We start from the raw sequence: 19,855 nt of genomic DNA, 5'->3' as shown, positions 1-19,855 counted from the left end.
TTGTATTTACATTATTGTACCCTGTAATTGTCCAGTACTGTTTCTCCCTCGTTCAAATTAGAATTGTTCATTACCTACATTTAGGTACCAGTAGGACCTGGTACCCAATATCTGTACCCAATATACAGCAAAATTCCACTATAAACAGATTTGGTTTTATTATGCAATGATATCAAACTTGCAATTTTAAAAGATGTCTCATGCTTAACAAAGCAGAACAGCCACAAATTGGCACCAGTGAATTGATTTAATTACAAAGATGAACCCACAGTGAACAAAACAAGAACCGCTACATACAAGAAGTAACTCTGATAGACTGTAACCATGACAACTGCAAGATGTCAACCAGAGCCAGAGACAAACAAGAGTTAGGACCACGTGGGTGCTTTCCTTTCTGTAACACAGCAAACAGCAACATGTTTTGGAGCTAACACGGCCACCAGTGAAAACATCAGTCAATCAAAACTCTACCTTCCACTTGCTCTGGGAACAATAGAGGCCATCTTGTCTTTTTTTGGACAGATCTAGGCCATGTATAATTTAAATGTGACTGACAGCGCATGCCAAAGGAGTGGGGGAAAATACAAACAAAAACAAACCTAACACAAATATATAAAAATATGGCATTAGATTCATATCAACAATTGAGGACCGTGGGTGCACTATTTACAGAAAAAAGGCAATATATACCAATATTTACAACAACAAAAGGCTTAGTTCACATACGGCATAAGGAGGTTGCTTACAAGTGGCTGACTGTTACAGCGATGTTAGGATGAATGTGATGTGATGGTGTTTCTTTAACTGGCACACAACATGCTTCATTTTCTCAGTGCTGGTCAAATTAGCATTGAGCTTTACTTCATATCTAAAATGTAGTAGGTTTGCGTGTGTGCATGCGTATGTCTGTAAAATGAAGTCAATACAGTGGATTCAAAACCAACAATGTAAATACAATGCATATTATTCAGTCATTTACACTTACGTGACTAATGAGGAAATGTATATCCTTAATCCTTCAGATTTTGAAGAATGCTGAATTAAAAGTTACTGACTCCAACCACTGTAGCGGTTTCAGAAAAATATTAATGAGTATTTTGTACTCTTTTCAGCCTAGTACACTTTGTAATCATGTTATTACCCAGAGCATGAAAACACTAAAAATTCACTGGGCACATGAGATCAAGCAGCTATTAAAACTTTTTTTTTTTTTTTTTTTGCTGCCCTTCACAGAAACGCTGCCCCAAAAGAGCTGGTAGCAGCAGAGATAGCACACCTCCAATGTTTCACTGTTCGCAGAAAGTGCACTAACTTTCCTGCAGGGAGCTCTCCTTTGCCCTACAGCCAGTATAGATATACAGCATCTTCATGGGTAACTGGGCAGGTCTTGGCACTGAGAATACAAACTTAAAAAAAAAAAAAAAAAAAAAAACAAACCCCAAAAAACCCCCACAAAGATCAGCTACCTTAATAATACCTGACACTGAAGAAACAGTTTGTCATTTGGGGACATATCTCTGCTTATTTGTTGCCAAGAATCTTCATATGAAGCTACAGCTAGAAACCATAGCACAGCATAAAAACTGCAGAGACTGGGAAACAAACTGAAGAGTGACTAACAGCACCTGTAAATCTCAGTAGTTTACGTACAAAAACTCCAAAATGTTATGTCACTGTACATAACCCCACTTAAAGCCACAGTGTTTTGTTTATACACTTTGATTTTTGTGTGGATTAAAGAATTTATGGCATGGTACGTATTTTTTTAGGTGCTGGTTTGTTATCTTCCTGTTTGTTGCCCATTTCTATCCTTTATGCTAAATTAATCTAACCAGCTGATTTTTATATTTGGAGCAGATTAAAGAGGCTATTAAAGTTCTCAACTAACTAAAACAAATATGCTTTTTATTCTCCAAAATGTCAAACTGTTTCTCAATGTTCCCTAAAATCATGTCCTCTGCTGTCCTCTTCACAGGCTGCCACAAACTCACTGGAATTTTCCCTCAATTGTGGCCTGTAAATCTCAAAGAAGCTCTGTTTTTCTACTTTTGAAGTGACTAACAGAGCACTTGTGGAGGACACACAGACACAGGCCTTTTCACTTTTTACACTTCCAGAGGCAAAGAGATAACTAGCTCATTAACAGCTGCACAGTGAGCAGCTAATTCTTTTAACTCCGCTCACAGTGGGAGAGTTAATCCAACGTGGATGTGTTTGGGAATGGGAACGCTGAGGTGAAGACCAGGTGGCTGGTTAATGTGCAATGAGGTTTTCTAGGCTTGGATGGATCAAAGGCAATCACTGCTTAACCCCAAAGCCTGAGGCTAACATGTGTTGTGTGAGTACATGGACAGGTCAGAGAAATCCTTCAGTTCCACAGACGTCTGCTGTAAGTCAAGGATGACCTGACGTTTTACTCTGAGCATGTGTGTAAATAAAATGGCTTAACTTTAACCTTCTGAAGGCACGTGCAGGTGCTCAGTGTCCTATGACTGTGTACATTCCATACACTCCTTTTTAACAAACAAGCTAGAAGCATCTTGTTCTGCAACAATCAATACTGAAATCAATGTTCGCTTGGATTTGTGTATTAGGGATGCAACAATACATCTTAGAGGTGTACTTCATATAACAAAAATATGATGATATATATTGAGGAGCTAAAAAAAATGAAATATAGAGCAAATCTGTGACAGAGTGAATATGTTTTCCTGTTTAGATAAAACCTTTAGTTAATTTTGGAATTAGACAGTTGGATCAGTTTGCAGATCCTCTCCTTTCCGGTCCTGTCTGTCACTCATGTGTGGAGTCATAGATCTCCAAAATAAGAACCCTGCACTATGTATATATAGTACCATATTATGAGTGTAGTGTATGTTACAGCCCTAGTGTGCTTGTCTGTCTGCCTGAGCCAGTCTGGTTTAGCTGATCTGATAGTCAACATAGGGCCTCCTTGTTCTTCAACTCAAAAAGAAAACGTGAAAGCTACATCTTCTATAAATTAAGTGCTGTAAAAGAAGGCGCTAAAATCAAAACCATAAATACTGTACATAACTATCTTCATCTGCTACCACAGCCCAGAGTCATCTTTATAGAGTTTGCCATAGAAATCAACAACATCTGTCCTGATTTCCCTCCTGACAGAATACGCAATAAACTTAAATGCAATCGCATTTAAGTTTTAAAACTTTACATGGCTTTGGTACAGTCGTGGTGAAGAGGAATGTCTCCAATGCTTCAAACTATACAAGTATATGTCGTCCTACTGGCAGCAAAAGTTAAATAAGAATGAGAAAGTAAAAACCTGCTGGAAACACGTCTTCTGCTTTAGTGAGTAAAGGCAGTGCAGTAAAGTATGAGACTGTTTGCTTGTGTTTATAGACTTGCTAGATACCCCTGCCACATATTGCACTTAAATGATAATCTTATACACTCATCCATTTAAAGGAGAAAAGGTGATTTAGCAGTCTCACATCTAAAAGCAGTGATTGTGACTATTAGTATCCCTACTGTTGCCAGAAAGATCTGATCTCAGATCTGTCAGTAGGGGCTGTTTACCAGACTTGGCCAATCAGATTTAAGAAAAGAAATGCTTTGTCCTTTATATCTTTAACTGCTCACAGACATCAACTGAACCTGCCTGCTAATCTTCAACTCAAGCTGCAAAAATCAATTCATAATATCCATCAAACTGTAATCATCACTTAGTTACCATAGTTCAGGTTAAGAAAGATTCATGATGGAGTAAAGGATGATCTCCAGGTCCAAAAAACAGAGAAAAAAATGTCAACTTCTTTTAAATGTCAACTTCTTTTAAATCTTTTTCTGTGCAATGACTTTCTGCAGAGTCCAAGTCGTCCTCTGTCTTCTTTACTTCACATGTTCTAAGCTTGAACTTATGGCCATATGTGAAACTTTGAAGATGTTTCCTTTAATTATTCTCTTCAGTCATCTTCTGTCTCGCTCAGTAAAGACTTTTTTTAAAGACACCGTAGACATTACTCGCAGATGCCAAAAAAACAACACACACAACTCAGTGAGCAACAACGCACACCATCAGAAACATTAGCACAAGAAAACTGGGATTAAAGTGATCATATTCAGCACTAAATGCAGGAGGGAGCTGACAGCCATATTATGCACATAGAGACTGGTGGACCGAGCAAAACAACAACACCAAGAAGTGAGGGATCAGAAGGGGGACAAGGACATGAGCTTGTGCGCCGTTCTCAGCTAGGATTAGGTTGTTCAAAGGGGATTGTCTCAAACTCTCCAAAGCAAAAGGTGGTTGGTACTGTCGTCCCGTCCAACTGTTTCACTGCTATTGGTAAGTCTGAAGTCCTCGTAGCCATCACCACCAGAAATAACTAAATGGTTGGTTTTTGGAAGGGTGTGGGCAGAAGATCGGCGACGTGCAGAGTCACGTCTTTGGAGGATCTTGTCAGCTGTGTTGCCACTCTGGGACTGGTTGCCTAAAAAAACAGAGAGGAGGGGTTAAAGGTTGTAAAAGGTTCCATTCATTTTATGTACAAATGTTTTGTAAGTATTTTAGCAACAAATGTAGAAAACACTAGAAGACTCAGTGTGAGTGTTATGTCACTGTATGACAACGAACTATTGATCACTAAAAAAAAATATTTAAAAAAAGCAGAAAAAAACCTATAGAGTCAGTTGTCGGAGGGGGAAGGTTCATGTCAAACCCCTCTGGTAGTTCAATTGTTGTCAGGAACCGAACGTGTCCCGTATGTCCGTGAGCTGAGCCCATCGGTACCAGGGGGGACTTCAGCGCCCCAGGCCCAGTTCCTGAGCTCACTGCTGGGATGGCCAGGGTAAGGACAACTCCTGTAGAAGAACATCTGCTTGAAATAGGCTTTGTTTTTTTAATCCAAGGAAGATGATTGATGGATAAATTGGATACAAAGCAAGGCAAAGCATTGTACACTTTTGTTACTGATAAAAACATTTTAAAGCCTTGTCACTTTTTGTTTTTTAATCAATTTCAACAAAAAAGGAAAAAATTTAAGCAAATTCATGTTTCCTGTTGAACAAAAGATTTTTACTAAAGTTTAATTTGGGAGAAAGTGGAAATAATGATTATTCGGCAGAGTGCCTATAGTAAGTAACAAGAAAATGACCTGGTACATGCTTTATCAGTGTTTGCCCTGCAAATCCATTTTAACACATTTTTAATATTCAAAATAGAAGCAAACAATTTCCTAAGCATACACAAAGACTAAATATTTTTGAATATGTTCTGCATATGACTTTTACAGTGCTGTTTGACTATGTGAATGCACATTTGAAGAGTTCCAGAGCTGTACACACTGTCCACATCTGATTTAATAAGGAAACAGAGCAAAATGGCAATTGAGTTTAATTATCAGGTTAATGTAGTTTGAATTTAATAGACTAAAATGTATGTTTTTACCTGCGCTGGTGCCGATCCACAGCAGATCCTTACAGGCTAGCAATGCTGTGATTCTCAAACAGGCGGCCTTGTGCTGTCTGATGATCGCATCTGCACCTGAAAGGAGAAAGCGAGCAGGTAAAATGGGACGGTCACAGGAGGATGATGACAGGATAAAGTAAGAGAAAAAGACATGATGGTATGAGTGTGTAAAGGTACTGAATACCTAAATTGAAAAATTAATTTAAAGAAAAAGCTCCTACAAATTAGCAACTGCTGACATCTGGAATTATAATGATGCCGCAGTTGCTCTCTCCAGGGTTTCTGTATTAATTCTTTGCCACAGAAGCATGCCTGATCATATTCAGCCAGTGCATGTGCTTCTAACATGACACCACCTGCCTTTAAAGAGCTCTACTGTCTTTCTGCATGAGCACATAATGCACCAAAAACCCTGCACACGTGTCCTCATATTACTCGTGTGTCTACCTGCAAGCATCTTGTGCACAGCAGGCGCCACGTCCACCTCTGTCAGGCTCTCCCAGGTCTGTGCATGATACAGTTTGACCTGTGCACTGCCCTGCAACGCCAGCCACACACCCTGGCCATAGGCCACCATGCATGTCACACATCGACTGCTGTCTGTGCCCACCTGGAACCAGTGCTGGGATAGAGGAAGGGAGAAAGATGGAGGCAAGTATTGTTACACACGAATACTTCTGTTTAGGCTCTGTCTATGTTTGTTTTCCACTTTTCCACCTACCTCTTGTACCAGTGTAAATGTGTTGATAATAAGGACTCTGTTCTGTGAACCACACCAGAGCTTCCCTCCCACAGGAACCATTTTGGTGACAGGACTACTGGGCGTACCCAGAACTAAAGTCTGAGAAGACTGAGGATCCCAGAAACTACCTGCAGATTAAGATAAAAAAAAGAGTCTGAATCTTTTTTAGGGGTCATATAGAGGTTACTGTGCTGGAGAATAGTTATCATCAGCACACGTTTTATTGACTTACTACTCAACAGAAGTTGAGTATGTGACGTTTACTGTGTTAGTGTCTAGGAGAAGATAAGTAGAGTAGGTAGGGAATACAAATGCATGCAGTTTGGCAATGGTGTCAGAAAACATCAACCTGAGAAGGTTGAACAATAAATATTTTTAGTCTTCTGTGAACAATCAAACTCTTTTTCACCTGTTTTAACCCACTACTTTTTACCTCATACCGGTATTTAGAATTTCATCAGTATTTGGGTGCAGGAGACATGGGATTGAATAATATGGTGCAGAGAAAAAAAAAACTGAAATGAAATCAAAAGGAACCAAAAACAGTCATGCAAGGGCATCTTTCCAAACCCCCCTTCACTCCACCATCCCAGCTTACCTGCTTCTCTCTGATAGACAATCACCTCTCCATTGGCCAATGACACAAATACTTTGTTGTCTAAATAACTGAAGGAGGCAAAAAAGAGAGGAATATAAAGGAAATGATACAGTAGGAGATAAAATATTCATGTGTGCTCTGCAAGTAAATAAATGTACAAGTAGCACAATGTTGAGGCAGATGCCAAAACAGCAGCAAACCTGACACAACTCATTTGAACAGAGCTGTATCAAATTCTTTCATCCATGACTTCCCTCATTCAGTATGATACAGCCTTAACTACAACAATAGTATTCTTTTAAAAGCAAAAATATTGTCCCAAAAAGGTGAACTCACAGTATACAGAGGATAGAAGCTGGGTGTTGCATCTTCATGCTGTTTTTACGGTTGCGGATGTTGTCCGAAGACTGATACACATGGATGCTATCAGAAACAGAAGCATTATAGGAAGTTAAGATATGAAAGCCAGAAGACCAACAAACAAGGAAGCTATTTCTGTGTGGAAACAGAAAAAATGGTTAATTTGTCAGCGTGACTGTGAAAGTTTAAAATACTTTTTATTGTTCAAACCACACAAAAACAAAATGTGCATTTTTCAGGATATTACATACCATCCATCCTCTGTGCCCAGCCACACTGAGCTCTGGTAGGCCTCTGGGTCGATGCTGAGCAGGTCCTCCAGGCTCGCCCTGGTAAAAGAGCCACGGGAGGAACGGCGCATGGCGCGGCCGTCCATGGGGCTCTCTGCCTGGGCTCGATTTCCTCCACCAACTGCTAACATCCCTGGAGCCCCGTAGGAACTCGCTGCTGGGAACTCCTGTTCCTCCTCACTGCTGGTCATCTCTGTAGCCATGTCCTTGCAGCTGGGACCCTCATCAACTTCAAGAGACATAATTACAGAGTGTGAGGGTCTGAGAGAACAGTGAGGTTATATAATTATGTGTATGAGGTTTTTTTTTTTTTCCCACTCACTGCCATAGCTGGAAGAGATGGTGGAGTGGCTGGCCTGACTTTGCAGAGTGGAGGAAGGACTGGGTGAATCCTCGTCATCTGTGTCATCACTGTCAAATGGAACAAGCTCAGCCCCTGGTCCTGGAATCAAACAGTCAGCTCATCAATCAACCTCTGATTTTTATTTATAACTTAAAACACATACAGGCAGAAAACAAACGAACATATTTAAGAAATGCCTTAGGATAAACTATATCAGAGTGTATCATCCAGTTTGTTTGAAAGATGTTGTTGCTTGTCAAACATTAATGGATCAAAACCTGTAGGTTGCTCTGCCAGCTCCAGAGATGAATGAGAGATAGATATATGGAGCTGCTGCTGGGTGTGACCAGGTGCTCCCGAGGTGGGGGCCAGGGTGGGCTCTGATCCTCGCTCCCTGAGAGAGTGAAGAATGATGGTTAATGGCACAAAACACAGTAAACCTTTTAGATTTCAGTGAGTTCTTTAAGCATTTGGAGAGAAACAGATGTTTGATATTTAAGCTCCATATGGTGAAAGTAACAGACTTTTGACAACATATATTCAGGTTTTTTCTAGTTTATTTTCATTTTATGAGACTTTAAATTCTCATACAAAGCTTACAAAGCTTTGTTAGTTCAAAGTGTACCTCAGTACTTGTGTTTTCATACAGGTGTGTGTGTTTGTGTGTGTGTGTGTGTGTGCACTGACCTTCCCTTGAGTCCTGGTACAGCAGCGATGCAGATGATCCTTGCTGAGCAGACAGCAATACAGGCCTCCACTGTGGGCTCATCTTTAATGTTCAACAAACACACCTGGAGAGGAAACATCCTCATCACATCAGTCATATTGTTTTTTCCAGCAGTAAACACGTGGAACAATCGTTCTTACAACTGTCACCAAAATCTTGGAATAACCAGTGATTTATTTTTGGCATATATACAGTTTTTTCTCACCTGTCCCACGTATCCATCACTGTTGCACACCCACACTTCACAGCCGCTGTCAGGGCAGCTGTGGCTGGGAGAGGCACAAGAAAACTGGAGACAAACAATCACACATGAGTGGAGCTGCTCCAGAAAAAACATACAGCTGTGGTTTGGGTTGTGTGACACTAAAAAGAAATGTATATGCATGCAAACTGTGCACTGTGTACTGTGCATATACACACGATATAGATATTTCCTGCTGCTCTCACCTGCATTCCACTACGTGTCTTCATAATAGGAATGGCCTTCAGGAACTCTGGGTCCCACTGGTCCTTGTTCATAGCTAAAAAAAAAAAAAAAAAACATGGACCTAATGAAAAAAGATCTAGGCCTGATGAATCCTAATCAGAATCATTAACCAAATAATAAATCCAGCATTAACAGGAGAATCACTGCAACTCATTTTGACAAGAAACTCCTACTACCCCCTTCTGTTCTTTACCTAGCAGGCTAACAGTACAGTCTCAATATTTGGGCTTATCAGCATAATATAAATTACAACAATGCTTTCTCACTAACCTAACTTCTTCTTGGCTTCCTCAAAGGCCTGTTCGAAGTTGGAGCGCGCATCGGGCGAAGTAAACTCAAAGATGAAGCTGCTCTCAGCGGAGGCCGTGGTAAACTCCAGCTTTGTGGGCAGGAAGGCCATACTGAAGGCCAAAGACTGCTTCTCTGAGAGCTCCCTGTGCACCGACGCCATCAGATCCTTTATTACCTCGTCAAGAGACTGAGACAGATAAGAACACATAAAAAGTACTAAATATTTCTTCTGTTGCATTTCGATAGACTGGAGAATTGATTAATAAAAATAATAGTGGACACATAAAAGAGTCATCAAGCACACTAGATGTTTTACACCTTGATAAAATATAAAATACCAAGAAAGATCAAAAAAATTCACCAAAGAATTTCTTCTCCAGGTGGGTGGTAGATGGAAAAAAGTAGGAAAGGTTAAAAACAGTTTGTTGTGTGTGTACCTGGTGTGGGAAGCTGAGGGTCTCAGAGAGTTTGCTGATCTGACCCAGCGTGCTGAGATCCTCATCTAATCGACTAATCATCTTCTGGATGCTCTCTTTGTTAGTGGCCTGAGTGGAGCCTGAGGAAGGAAAGAACAAATAGTCAGAGAAGCAGATGTTAACATTTCCACTTAAAGGACAGTCTGGAGTTAACTATGATCTAACTGAGCATAATATAAATCACGACACTGCAGTCTCCTGAGTTGAGAACGTGATATTAGGAGTCTTACTTTTCACCACCTCTACATCCTCTAGAGGAAGTTTCCACAGGAACTTGTATTTACTGGAAGTATCAATCACACTAGCAGCAGAGTATCTGTGAGTGAGAGAGTAGCAGACAAAGGGACAGAAAAAGACAGAAAGTGTGTGAAAAGAGGTAAATATTACAACACATTCTGTAGAAAGACTGTTTGTATATCTGTTCTTCAACACCAGGTGGCAGTGTGGTTTGAAAACTGTATTTTGACCTTGTGTTTGTGCCTCTGTTCTCCTCTGTGTTTTTGCATGTGTGTGTGTGTGTGTGTGTGTGCACGTTACGTACAGGCTCATGGAGCTGCGTCTTAATGAGCCAGACTTCCTCTTGAGAGTGGTGCAGATAATCAGATCACTGAACAGGAAGAGAGAACGGTCTTTCTTCCCACCCACTGTCTTCTACAGAGGACAGAGAGAAAAATAGTGTGTTTTAACATTCATTACTGATTAAAGAAATCAAGGCAAGTGTTTGAATTAGGTAGGACAGAAAATGTGTAAGGGTCACAGATCATAATGCTAATTGGATTTCTCTTATATTCAACCTATTTTTTGAGACATGAAATCCATTTCATAAAGCATTTCTTACCGCCTCCATGACCATTTCCTGTCTCAGGAACTTCCTCTGGGGATTCAGAATCTACCACAAACACACACATACAGAGAGAGGTGAGCATCACTTCATACCATTAAAATATCTGTAAATTATGTCTCACTCTTGAAAGATTTACAAATAACAGTACATTAGCCTTAGATCTTGAAAACCAAAAGCAAAAGCTGTTTTTTTCTGTCCTTGTTTCTCATGCCACATGACTTTAAACAACAATTTTTTTTGTTTTGTCAAATTTTTGACAAAAAATGCCAAATGCCCATTCTGTGATTTGGTGCTTCTCTGCCTGATATAATAACAAGCTTAATATTTCTAGATGCAACAGTCATAAGATGTAAACTGTACTTGCCCCTTGAAACAAATTTGTGATTTGTAATATTGAGCTATAGAAATAAAAATGTGACTTGCTTTGAGCATAATCTTAGCTGTTTAAATTGTAATTGTTTTCTTAAACCATTTTCTTGTATTTCACAATAAAAAAAAAAAAATTAAACAAGAAACTACTTCCCCCCCCCCCCCCCAAAAAAAACAATTGCCATAGAAGCGTAACTGCAGACTAAACCACAATTATAAACTGTTAGTTGTACCCTCACATACATGTATTTTATTTTTATGCCATATTAAATTACTCACATGTTCAACACCCTCTATGTGTGCCTCGATCTCCTGAATGACCCTGGCCTCCCTCTCTGCCTCCTCAGCGGAGCGACGGCCCTTATTGATCTTCTCAGCCAATCGCTTGATATCTCTTTGGGCGTCCAGTAGTAACGGGTGATCTGGGTGATCCTCTGAAGTATGCTTGAGCAAGTCCTAGAACGAACGACACAAACACGAACATGTTAATGTGCCTTTACACAAGGTTCTTGTCACTAAACACAGAATAAGGCTAATTACATACTAGTGAACACTGGAGGTTGTATTTTTGATACTATTCACCTTAACCAGAAGCTCGTATCGAGGAATCCTCTGCACTGGTTTAATCATCAGATCTCCCAGAGCCTGTTTCTCCTTGTTTTCACGCATGTTTTGCTGTTTGAGCAAAAGAAGGAGGAGGATGGGGACAAAACACAGACATAAGAGAATGTGACACAATAAGTGAGGCCAACTAACAAGATGATTGACTGCACTTCACTGCTCCACCACAAGATGGCGAAGTGGTTTCACAGTGGAAAATGTTGCTTGGCAAGAAATCGGGTGGTTGTAAATTGAGAACATGATGAGGCCATGACAGATTTTTGTCAACAACTTCCTGTTTTTCCAGTACATTTATTATAGGTGACACAAAACATCAAAGTGCACAAAAGTGGTTTACAAAATGTAATTGATTTTTCAACATGAGTAATCCAGTTGAAAACAGTTTAGTAAATCTATATTTTATTCTAAAATTGCAAACATTTCACAGAGCTCATAGTCAGAGTAAGAAAAATGTTATTTAAAATTGAGAGTTTCAGAATTAAAGGTTTCAATTTCACAGCTTAAGTGGGAGAACAATCAGATGTCTGTTCTATAAAGATATATGTTCTATATGCACTGCTCTGCACTGACAAACATGACAGGAAGGAAGCACAGAAGCGCCCGCGCGCACGCACACACACACACACACACACACACACACACACACACTTAATATATACAAAGCTTACATTTAAAGGCAACAAGCACTTTTTAGTATAACAAGGGTAAAGACAAAAAGCGTGGCAAGAAAAGGCTTTCAGACTCGCTTCCATTTTTTTCCCCAAACAACCACAAAAAACAGCCACTTGGATGAAACTGGATATCCTGAGTCTAACACTCACCTCCAGAAACTTGTGAAATGCTGGCTTGGCCTCCTTGGCAATCCTCACAGCATCTTTAGCATTGAGAAAATTGTCTATGTATGCTGAATACATATTAGCTAGAGTCTCTTTGGAGAACTACAGAGAGAAGAAAAAGAAGACAATAATCTGTTCACTTTCATGTGATCACAGCAAAAAAAAAAAATGTATAATTTTTTTAATGGTAGAAAATAAATAAAGTCAAAATTAGTGCAGTTATGAGCGACATGTCTTTAAAATCATAACCATGGTAAGATGATAGCTTTCCTGATGCTTGAGCAAATGTAAGTGTTTTGTAGCTCTTCTAATGTAAATGATGTGTTACACAAAGCTGCAGGGGTTTAATGTTGCCTGAGAGGCAAATCCACTAACAGACACACAGTAAAGACCTGAACAAAAAACATATGCCCCGTGTGAGGCTCGAACTCACGACCTTCAGATTATGAGACTGACGCGCTGCCAACTGCGCCAACGAGGCTTGATGTTCTTCTCTTCTGCTGCAGTTTTAAGAGCAGCTGCAGGAAACGCGCATTGAGGAGAGGGGGGCAGGGTCAGTCAGTCTGAAAACAATAAACTCCTGCCTAAACAGCATGAAGGATCTGCAGCAGCTTGGAAACGAATGGGAAAAGACTACTAATCCTCATTACTTACAAATACTTCTATTCACGGTCCTTCTGTCTGTCTCCTTAATGTTTTTAAAGAAACCCGACTAGAAACAAGAAAATGTATCTGTGCTTCCACAATGACTTTATGTTTGCTCAAAGTTTGCCCCAAACTGCCGAATAGAAACTCTCGGATTCTCAAAAAATAAAACCTGACATTTAGCCTGACACTAATTTTTTAGAGCAGTGTTTTTTAAGGTCTAAGTTGACCTCAGGTCATGGAAATTTTCAATGCGTCAGAGAGCGGCCATCAGGAAAACAAGATATTAAACCAGCATTGGCAACTATAAACCACTGCTTAATATTTTCAGTCCACCCTCCTGTCAAAAATGCATTTAAAGACAGTTTATTAGTTATAAGCTCCAGTGTAGAGTAAAATAGATTTTATGTGACATATTTGTAGAGGTCCAGACTGCAATAGATCATAACATTCAAGACAAATTTAGGACAAAGTTTTGGATTTACACTTGGAAAACCTTTATGTACTTGCCACACACACACGCACACACGCACACACACACAATTTCCATCTTAATAATTCATTTAACTTCACTTTTCAAGTGTTTTGGTTAAAATGAGCCTTCTGTGAAGAAAAATCACAGTTTAACAGCTGGAAAAACTGTCTATGGTTACACTGTATTGAAACCTCTGGGCATTGCCTTGTCTTTATCTGGGCAACTGCATGCAAGGAGAATAAAAATAAATACACCATGAAGAAATAAAACTGCCCTTCAAAAGCAAAGAAGTACACTGCATTATTTTTCTATGATTTAAGAAAGAAGTGGAGCCTTGTTAGTTCTGCTCACTGATTATTTTTAAGTTGCTTATAGAGTCTAAGGGTTGTTTTATGTCTTTCTCATACATCATGGCCTTTTTGTTTTCAAGACACAGGTTGTTTAGAGTATTAACAATGCTAATGTGCATTCCTGTGGTACAAAGTTGAAAACATTTTTGATTTTAACAATATATATTGATAAATACTGTATATATTATTTTTTAGCATTTTGGTGCAACCAAATAATGGCAGTGTAAATGTAGATGGGTAAGAAGTTAAACCTTAAAATTAAACTTGTATTAAACTTGGGAACAGTACACCACCCAAAACGAAAGGACGAGTTGGATTCCACTCACAGACTGGATGAGGAGGTGCCCAATGGTCTGCCTGTCGTGCCACTGGCTGACACAGCCAGCTACTTGCTCCAGGAATTGCTCGTGGTGCTCCAGGATCTCTGGAATCTGGTAAAACATCTCGTCTACCAGCAGGGGGTCCACTATGGAGCCACTGTCTGGCTGCTTGAGAGGACGCATGTAACCCTGAGAGGACAGAACAACCAGGTGATTACTGACTCTTTCAGCTCATTTAAGCATGGCAGAGATCGGAGTCGGAGCATATTCAACTCTAAAACCTCTGAGCAGAAATTTAAGAAGAGTAACAGTTTAAGATATTCAAAAACCTATATTCAGTCAGCTTCAGCTAAATTTATTTGTATCACTGCAGCAGATCAGCACAATAACACGAGGAACCAGTCTGGTTCTGCCCCAGGTTCTGCTTTTACCTTGTAGACTTAACATGTACACAAACATCACACAAAACTCATTGTTACCAAAATACTGAACTATCCCTTGAGATTTTCTTGTTGGTCAAAATAGTGTTTCCGAGGTCAGTTATGAACATTCAAGCTCAAATCTATTCATTGTCTCAACACTATATCTTATATATTCAGAGTCATTCTGATGTGTTCTCCATCAGACTCAAAACACTGTATCATTTCTATTTGTAACATGACACGGGGGATAGCAGCATTAACACAGTCTATATTTATCTACAGGGATGTATCATAACCATATTTTCAATTACTAATCTATGTGTGTTTATAACTTTTTATGAGGAAGAGGGAGACGCAGGGGGTGGTATGTATTCTGGGAAATCAGGAAAGGGGGAGGTTGTTGCTTTTCCCTCCACTGCTTCTCCAGAACAACATGACTACAAAAATGCTATTATTAGAAAATACCTTTGAATATTTTGTTGCTAAGATTCCCTTCCTGTACACATGAACACACACACAGGATAAAATCTTTCTATTTTTGGCAATTTCACCTTAATTCCTGACAGTGACAACATACCAGGTCTATTGCACACATGTATACACATATTTTTGTTTCCAACTCCTTGTGTGTGTAAGTGTGTTCGGGGTACACAAATGCAATTGAAGGTTAGATTCCACTAAATCTTTCACATTTTACAAATCGCACCTTTAGGTCAACGTAATATTAACACAATGAAAAAAATCCATTACAGTGAGACAGCAATATATGGTTTGAGCGTTTTCCTATTACTATGTTTATACATTTTCATTAAGATTTAAGTTTGTGTTTGTGTGTGGCATGTAACTGATGTTGCATTCACACATTGTCATAGTTCCTCCAATTGCTAGCCTTAATTACAACAGACCTCTTATGTGCTTTTTACTTTGTGAGCTTAATTGAGTGTATTAGTGTTAATGTTGGACTTTATTTTGATGAAGCAGCAGTAACAGTTGTAACAGTGATGGTGACACTTTGCACCAGGTTTGGCAACAGTTCTCTAGTCTATTTTTATTTTTTTATTTTTATCATTATTGAGGTAGCCCCCAAAGACATGGTTTAGCTGTTTTCAGCAGTGTCTTAACAAGCTTCACTCTGACTCACTCTCCCCCACAGAGACACACACAGATGGTGATCCATTAAACCTGAGAGAAATATGAGATTCAGTTTACTCTCTGCAATGGACTGTGGATGGAAGCTGTAAAGTCCAGTCAACTGTGTGTGGCTCCCTGCCTGACTTCATGACACCTTGGACAACTAAGCCAATCTGCTGTTTTAAAAAATTTTGTATTTGAAGAAAGTTGGGACAGAGAAATTTAACATATCTTTGAAGGAGCAATGATTGAGCTTGTGTTTGTATCTTAAACAAAACAGCAAAACTGAAGACTGAAAAACCAAAACATTGAGCTGAAAGACAATAAATGACTCAGGGGAACTGCAGAGTTGAGTTATAATTCTCTACGTGTTTGTCATTAGGAGCAAGCCCAATCATATTAAACACAGTTACACAGTTATTCATTTTTTATGTGAGGCCAGTTATCTGAATCTCTCTCAGCTGATGCTTTTCAAAACAAAAACTGAATATAGTTATGCAAAGAAACCTTCCCCAAAAGTCCCGGAGAGGAAAATCGCAGCACCAGATTTCAACTTTTGGACAACGCTGCTGTAGAGCTGTCTCACATCTGACACCATCCTTCAGGGATCTGCCCTTTCACTGCAGTCACCGTGGTAACACTTACTTTCCTTGTGTCTCCATGGGAACACATCCCAACATTATCCACTTTGTGGCAACACATACACAGACTGAAACACATGCACAGGTAGAGTGAAGTCAGTTCATGCGACATACACACACAAAGACACATGCCCACTTTTAAAAAAAAAAAAATGCACACACAGAAGTATACAAGAAACACAGACACTGCTTGCTCACACAGTGATTGGTGACAGGTTATGCAATGGGTGAACACAAGTTGGGAAGGTGGGGAGTATCTGGGGGTGGGTGGGTGTGTTGTGTGTGTATGCAAATGTGTCAGTGAAAGAATGATGTGGATAAGATCTGGGGTAAAGGTTAATTTATTTGTAGAATAGAGAGGGTAGTTGGATATAGAACAGTGCGTGTGTGTGTGTGTGTTGGGGGGGTTAATGCTGATGATGGTGAGATGTGACAGGGTTAGCAGATTAGCCTGATAGCCTGACAGGATAAACGACAATAAATGGATTACACAACACCTTTGTTAAACTACATTTGTTAATCATGTCGTCAGCAATCTGTGAATCCACAATGGTGTGTTTGGTTTTGTGCGTGTTTGGTTTTGTGCGTGTCTTTATCTGTGCTGGACTATATCAGCTCAATAAAAAACAGTGAGTGTGTCAGTGAATGCTTGTATAAGACCAGAGATGCAAGGGTGCACCTTTCCCTGCATTACTGTGTCTGGTCTGGTGTGTGTTACCTGAATGAGAGTTCGCAGTGACTCCACATATGACTGCTCTGTGTCCAAGAGGGTCATCATCACATGTTTCCTCATGTCCTGAGAAGACAGAGGAGGAGGCAGGTCAACAATAAAGCATTTAGGATTTGTCTCTCTCACACATATTTCATACATACCATGGATCAAACAATTCAAAAGACAAATATGACTGAAAATTGCCAGTGAGTCTTAATGTGGACCAACAGTTGGGACTAAAGAAAATGGGAGTTAACCTTTCATAATACACTGTGACCCTGAAAAACTCTTTATCAAACGTAAATATATCTTGATGATGTAAAGGGTTTCTGACATTAAACTTTTGGATAGCAAAATGTAAAATGCATAATCATCTGCTCCTAGGTGGTGCTTTCTGATGGTACAGGGTACAATGCTCAAAACTGCAACAACGTGTAGAAATTCATTTCGTCTGCAAGTATGCACTGGCTGGTATCAATGTATTATGTTATATTATCAATATTTTGGCAGGTGAAGAAAATATCTTTTAATACTGAAGATGTTTAAATAACAGTTTCCGGCATTTTAGATCTCCCCCTTCCATCTCTGCACATCTGCTTTTATTAACATCAGACACACAATACTGAAACACAAAGATCACTTGCTTTTTTTCCCCCATGTGTTTATAAATTACTTCGAACCCATTGTTCATATTTTACTCTTCTACACTAGCAGATGAATCAAATCAATGGGTGACCTGTTACCATTTAAACATAAGGTGGTCACTAGTAGTAAAATTCCAGTTTCTTGAGAGAGAGAGAGAGGTGGGAGAATAACAAGGGGTCATGGAACAAGTCAGGCCTATTATCTCAGGGGTCTCAGGGGAGGCTCCCAAAATATTCAGGCACCAAACATGACTTCAGATGCCAGATTCAGCCACAGGCAACATCCTATTGTGCATATAGAACCACAAAATCTCTTTCTCTCTCAGTCAGTCCTTCACATACCCACGGCCACAAAAATACACAGAGGAGGGCGTTTTTTCCTCTTCCCCTGCTATCCCTGGCCCTATAATAACTGAAACAACTTCCCAGAAAGGCTATGTTTACTGAGTAAGTTGGAAAATTGGCCTCTGAAATTAGATAATACGACAGAAACGTATATTCATTTATTGTTTTTTTATAGTGAAAGTTCACTTCTACTTCACCCGTGAGTCGTCTTTCTTGTCACATCACAGAGGGAGTGATACATTTCTGGTTTACTCTGCCCTGACATGAAAGCACAATGACGTGGAAGGAACATTTCCAGGGCTAAACATGGCTAAAGAGAGAAATACACAATAACTCAGCAATCATCCATTTATCCCTAATTGCCTTCCAGGTTGGAACCTATTACACAGTACTCTGCAGGTCAGTCTGCAGAGTATGCAGTATGCAGAAGCAAACTGAAGTGTGATGTGTGTCTCACTAGAGCTGCAGTCATTTTTTTATTGCTGATTTATTGTGGTGATTGCTGTTGACTACTACAAACATTGTGGACAGATACATAGGAAAAATAAACCATGAGAAAAAAAGTTGAATTCTCACAAACTGAACAGTGAGTTTATCAGAGATACATTTCAATCATGGACTGACATCAGATTCATAATATGCTACATAAATATGAATCAAAGCCATTATTTTTTACTCCAACTGCAGAAATGATGTACATTACAATGTCCTACAGTACATTTAGTAAAAACTGGATTTCCCTGTCAGTACTACTGTCACTAATCCCTGACAGTGCTGCACACTCACACTGCTCACCACACATGCACCCTGTCTGTGTGAATTACAGCTCATTAAACTGATGAAATTAACAAAATCAGACTCATTCTCCTTCTCATGACAAAAACAAATATAACATTGACTGCTTTCACTACAATATAGTGACACATGCATGCATACAAACACACACACACACACGTATATATACCATCTCCTGGATGTCGGTGATAACAATGGTGACCACATGACAACAGGAAGCCAGTAAATAACGCATGTTTGTGTGTGTGACAGTGAGGTAAAACAGGAACATTCCTCTGTTTTGTGCTTACACACACACACACACACACACACACACACACCATAACACGGTGAAATAATGTTAGGAATGCTAGTTTCATTTTGCTAAAAAGGTTGCCATAGTAACCCCAGCTGAGAGGCTGAATGGTTGCAGGACAGGCTGGTCTCAAACAGTAAAGCCAACAGTGCTGTAGAGCAGAAGGCAAGACACTGAGCAGCCTCAGTCTGAATCAGCCATGACATCGTTAATGACATACAGACAAACCTAAATGCGTACGCTATTCTATCTTAATTTAGCCTGATTAAATGGTGATTACATGAATCATTTTACAAATATGAATTTGTAAAACAAATCATCAGTACTCAACTGAAATGTTTGGAAAGGCTTAATCACCATCTTCCCTAATTTGAGACTTTTAATCGGCCATATCCATGCCTAGTCTCCTTATAGCCTGACTCCTGATTTGGTCTCAGATGATTTTGGATGACTTTACTGGAATATTGCAAATTATATGCACTGTTGCTTAAATATCCTTGAACTGTCCTAAAACTTTATCTTTTAAAAAAAATATTCTAAACTGAATATTAACAAACCTAAACAGTGACCTATTTTTTCCAGAGGTGAACCTTTTTAGATCACAGCCTCGAATTATTTGTAATCAGATAGGTTTAATCTTTTAACAA

General features: G+C 39.4%; 1 protein-coding gene and 1 non-coding gene across 2 annotated transcripts in view; both read right to left on the bottom strand.

The window, feature by feature from the left end:
* Positions 1-232: 232 nt before the first annotated feature.
* arhgef17 (Rho guanine nucleotide exchange factor (GEF) 17) overlaps positions 233-19,855 on the bottom strand; it is a 53,788-nt gene continuing 34,165 nt past the window's right edge. The window contains exons 2-24 of the mRNA XM_026327936.1: positions 17,136-17,213; positions 14,230-14,412; positions 12,419-12,535; positions 11,559-11,651; positions 11,256-11,432; positions 10,602-10,652; positions 10,305-10,414; positions 9,994-10,079; positions 9,725-9,843; positions 9,267-9,474; positions 8,957-9,030; positions 8,715-8,798; positions 8,470-8,573; positions 8,061-8,176; positions 7,762-7,881; positions 7,401-7,668; positions 7,126-7,212; positions 6,790-6,857; positions 6,171-6,319; positions 5,897-6,071; positions 5,429-5,524; positions 4,660-4,842; positions 233-4,472 (exon numbers count right to left, since the gene is read on the bottom strand). Of these exons, the coding sequence (XP_026183721.1) occupies positions 4,264-4,472; positions 4,660-4,842; positions 5,429-5,524; positions 5,897-6,071; positions 6,171-6,319; positions 6,790-6,857; positions 7,126-7,212; positions 7,401-7,668; positions 7,762-7,881; positions 8,061-8,176; positions 8,470-8,573; positions 8,715-8,798; positions 8,957-9,030; positions 9,267-9,474; positions 9,725-9,843; positions 9,994-10,079; positions 10,305-10,414; positions 10,602-10,652; positions 11,256-11,432; positions 11,559-11,651; positions 12,419-12,535; positions 14,230-14,412; positions 17,136-17,213 (2,955 nt within the window). The 3' untranslated portion in view covers positions 233-4,263. The remainder of the gene's footprint in view (positions 4,473-4,659; positions 4,843-5,428; positions 5,525-5,896; positions 6,072-6,170; positions 6,320-6,789; positions 6,858-7,125; positions 7,213-7,400; positions 7,669-7,761; positions 7,882-8,060; positions 8,177-8,469; positions 8,574-8,714; positions 8,799-8,956; positions 9,031-9,266; positions 9,475-9,724; positions 9,844-9,993; positions 10,080-10,304; positions 10,415-10,601; positions 10,653-11,255; positions 11,433-11,558; positions 11,652-12,418; positions 12,536-14,229; positions 14,413-17,135; positions 17,214-19,855) is intronic.
* On the bottom strand, positions 12,842-12,914 carry trnam-cau (transfer RNA methionine (anticodon CAU)). The gene has a single exon. It is a non-coding gene; the product is annotated as a tRNA-Met (tRNA).

This window comes from Mastacembelus armatus, chromosome 13 (assembly GCF_900324485.2).
Source record: "Mastacembelus armatus chromosome 13, fMasArm1.2, whole genome shotgun sequence".
NCBI lineage: Eukaryota > Metazoa > Chordata > Actinopteri > Synbranchiformes > Mastacembelidae > Mastacembelus > Mastacembelus armatus.
Note: the sequence above shows the minus strand (reverse complement) of the source record. Positions and strands in the feature narration are given on the sequence as shown.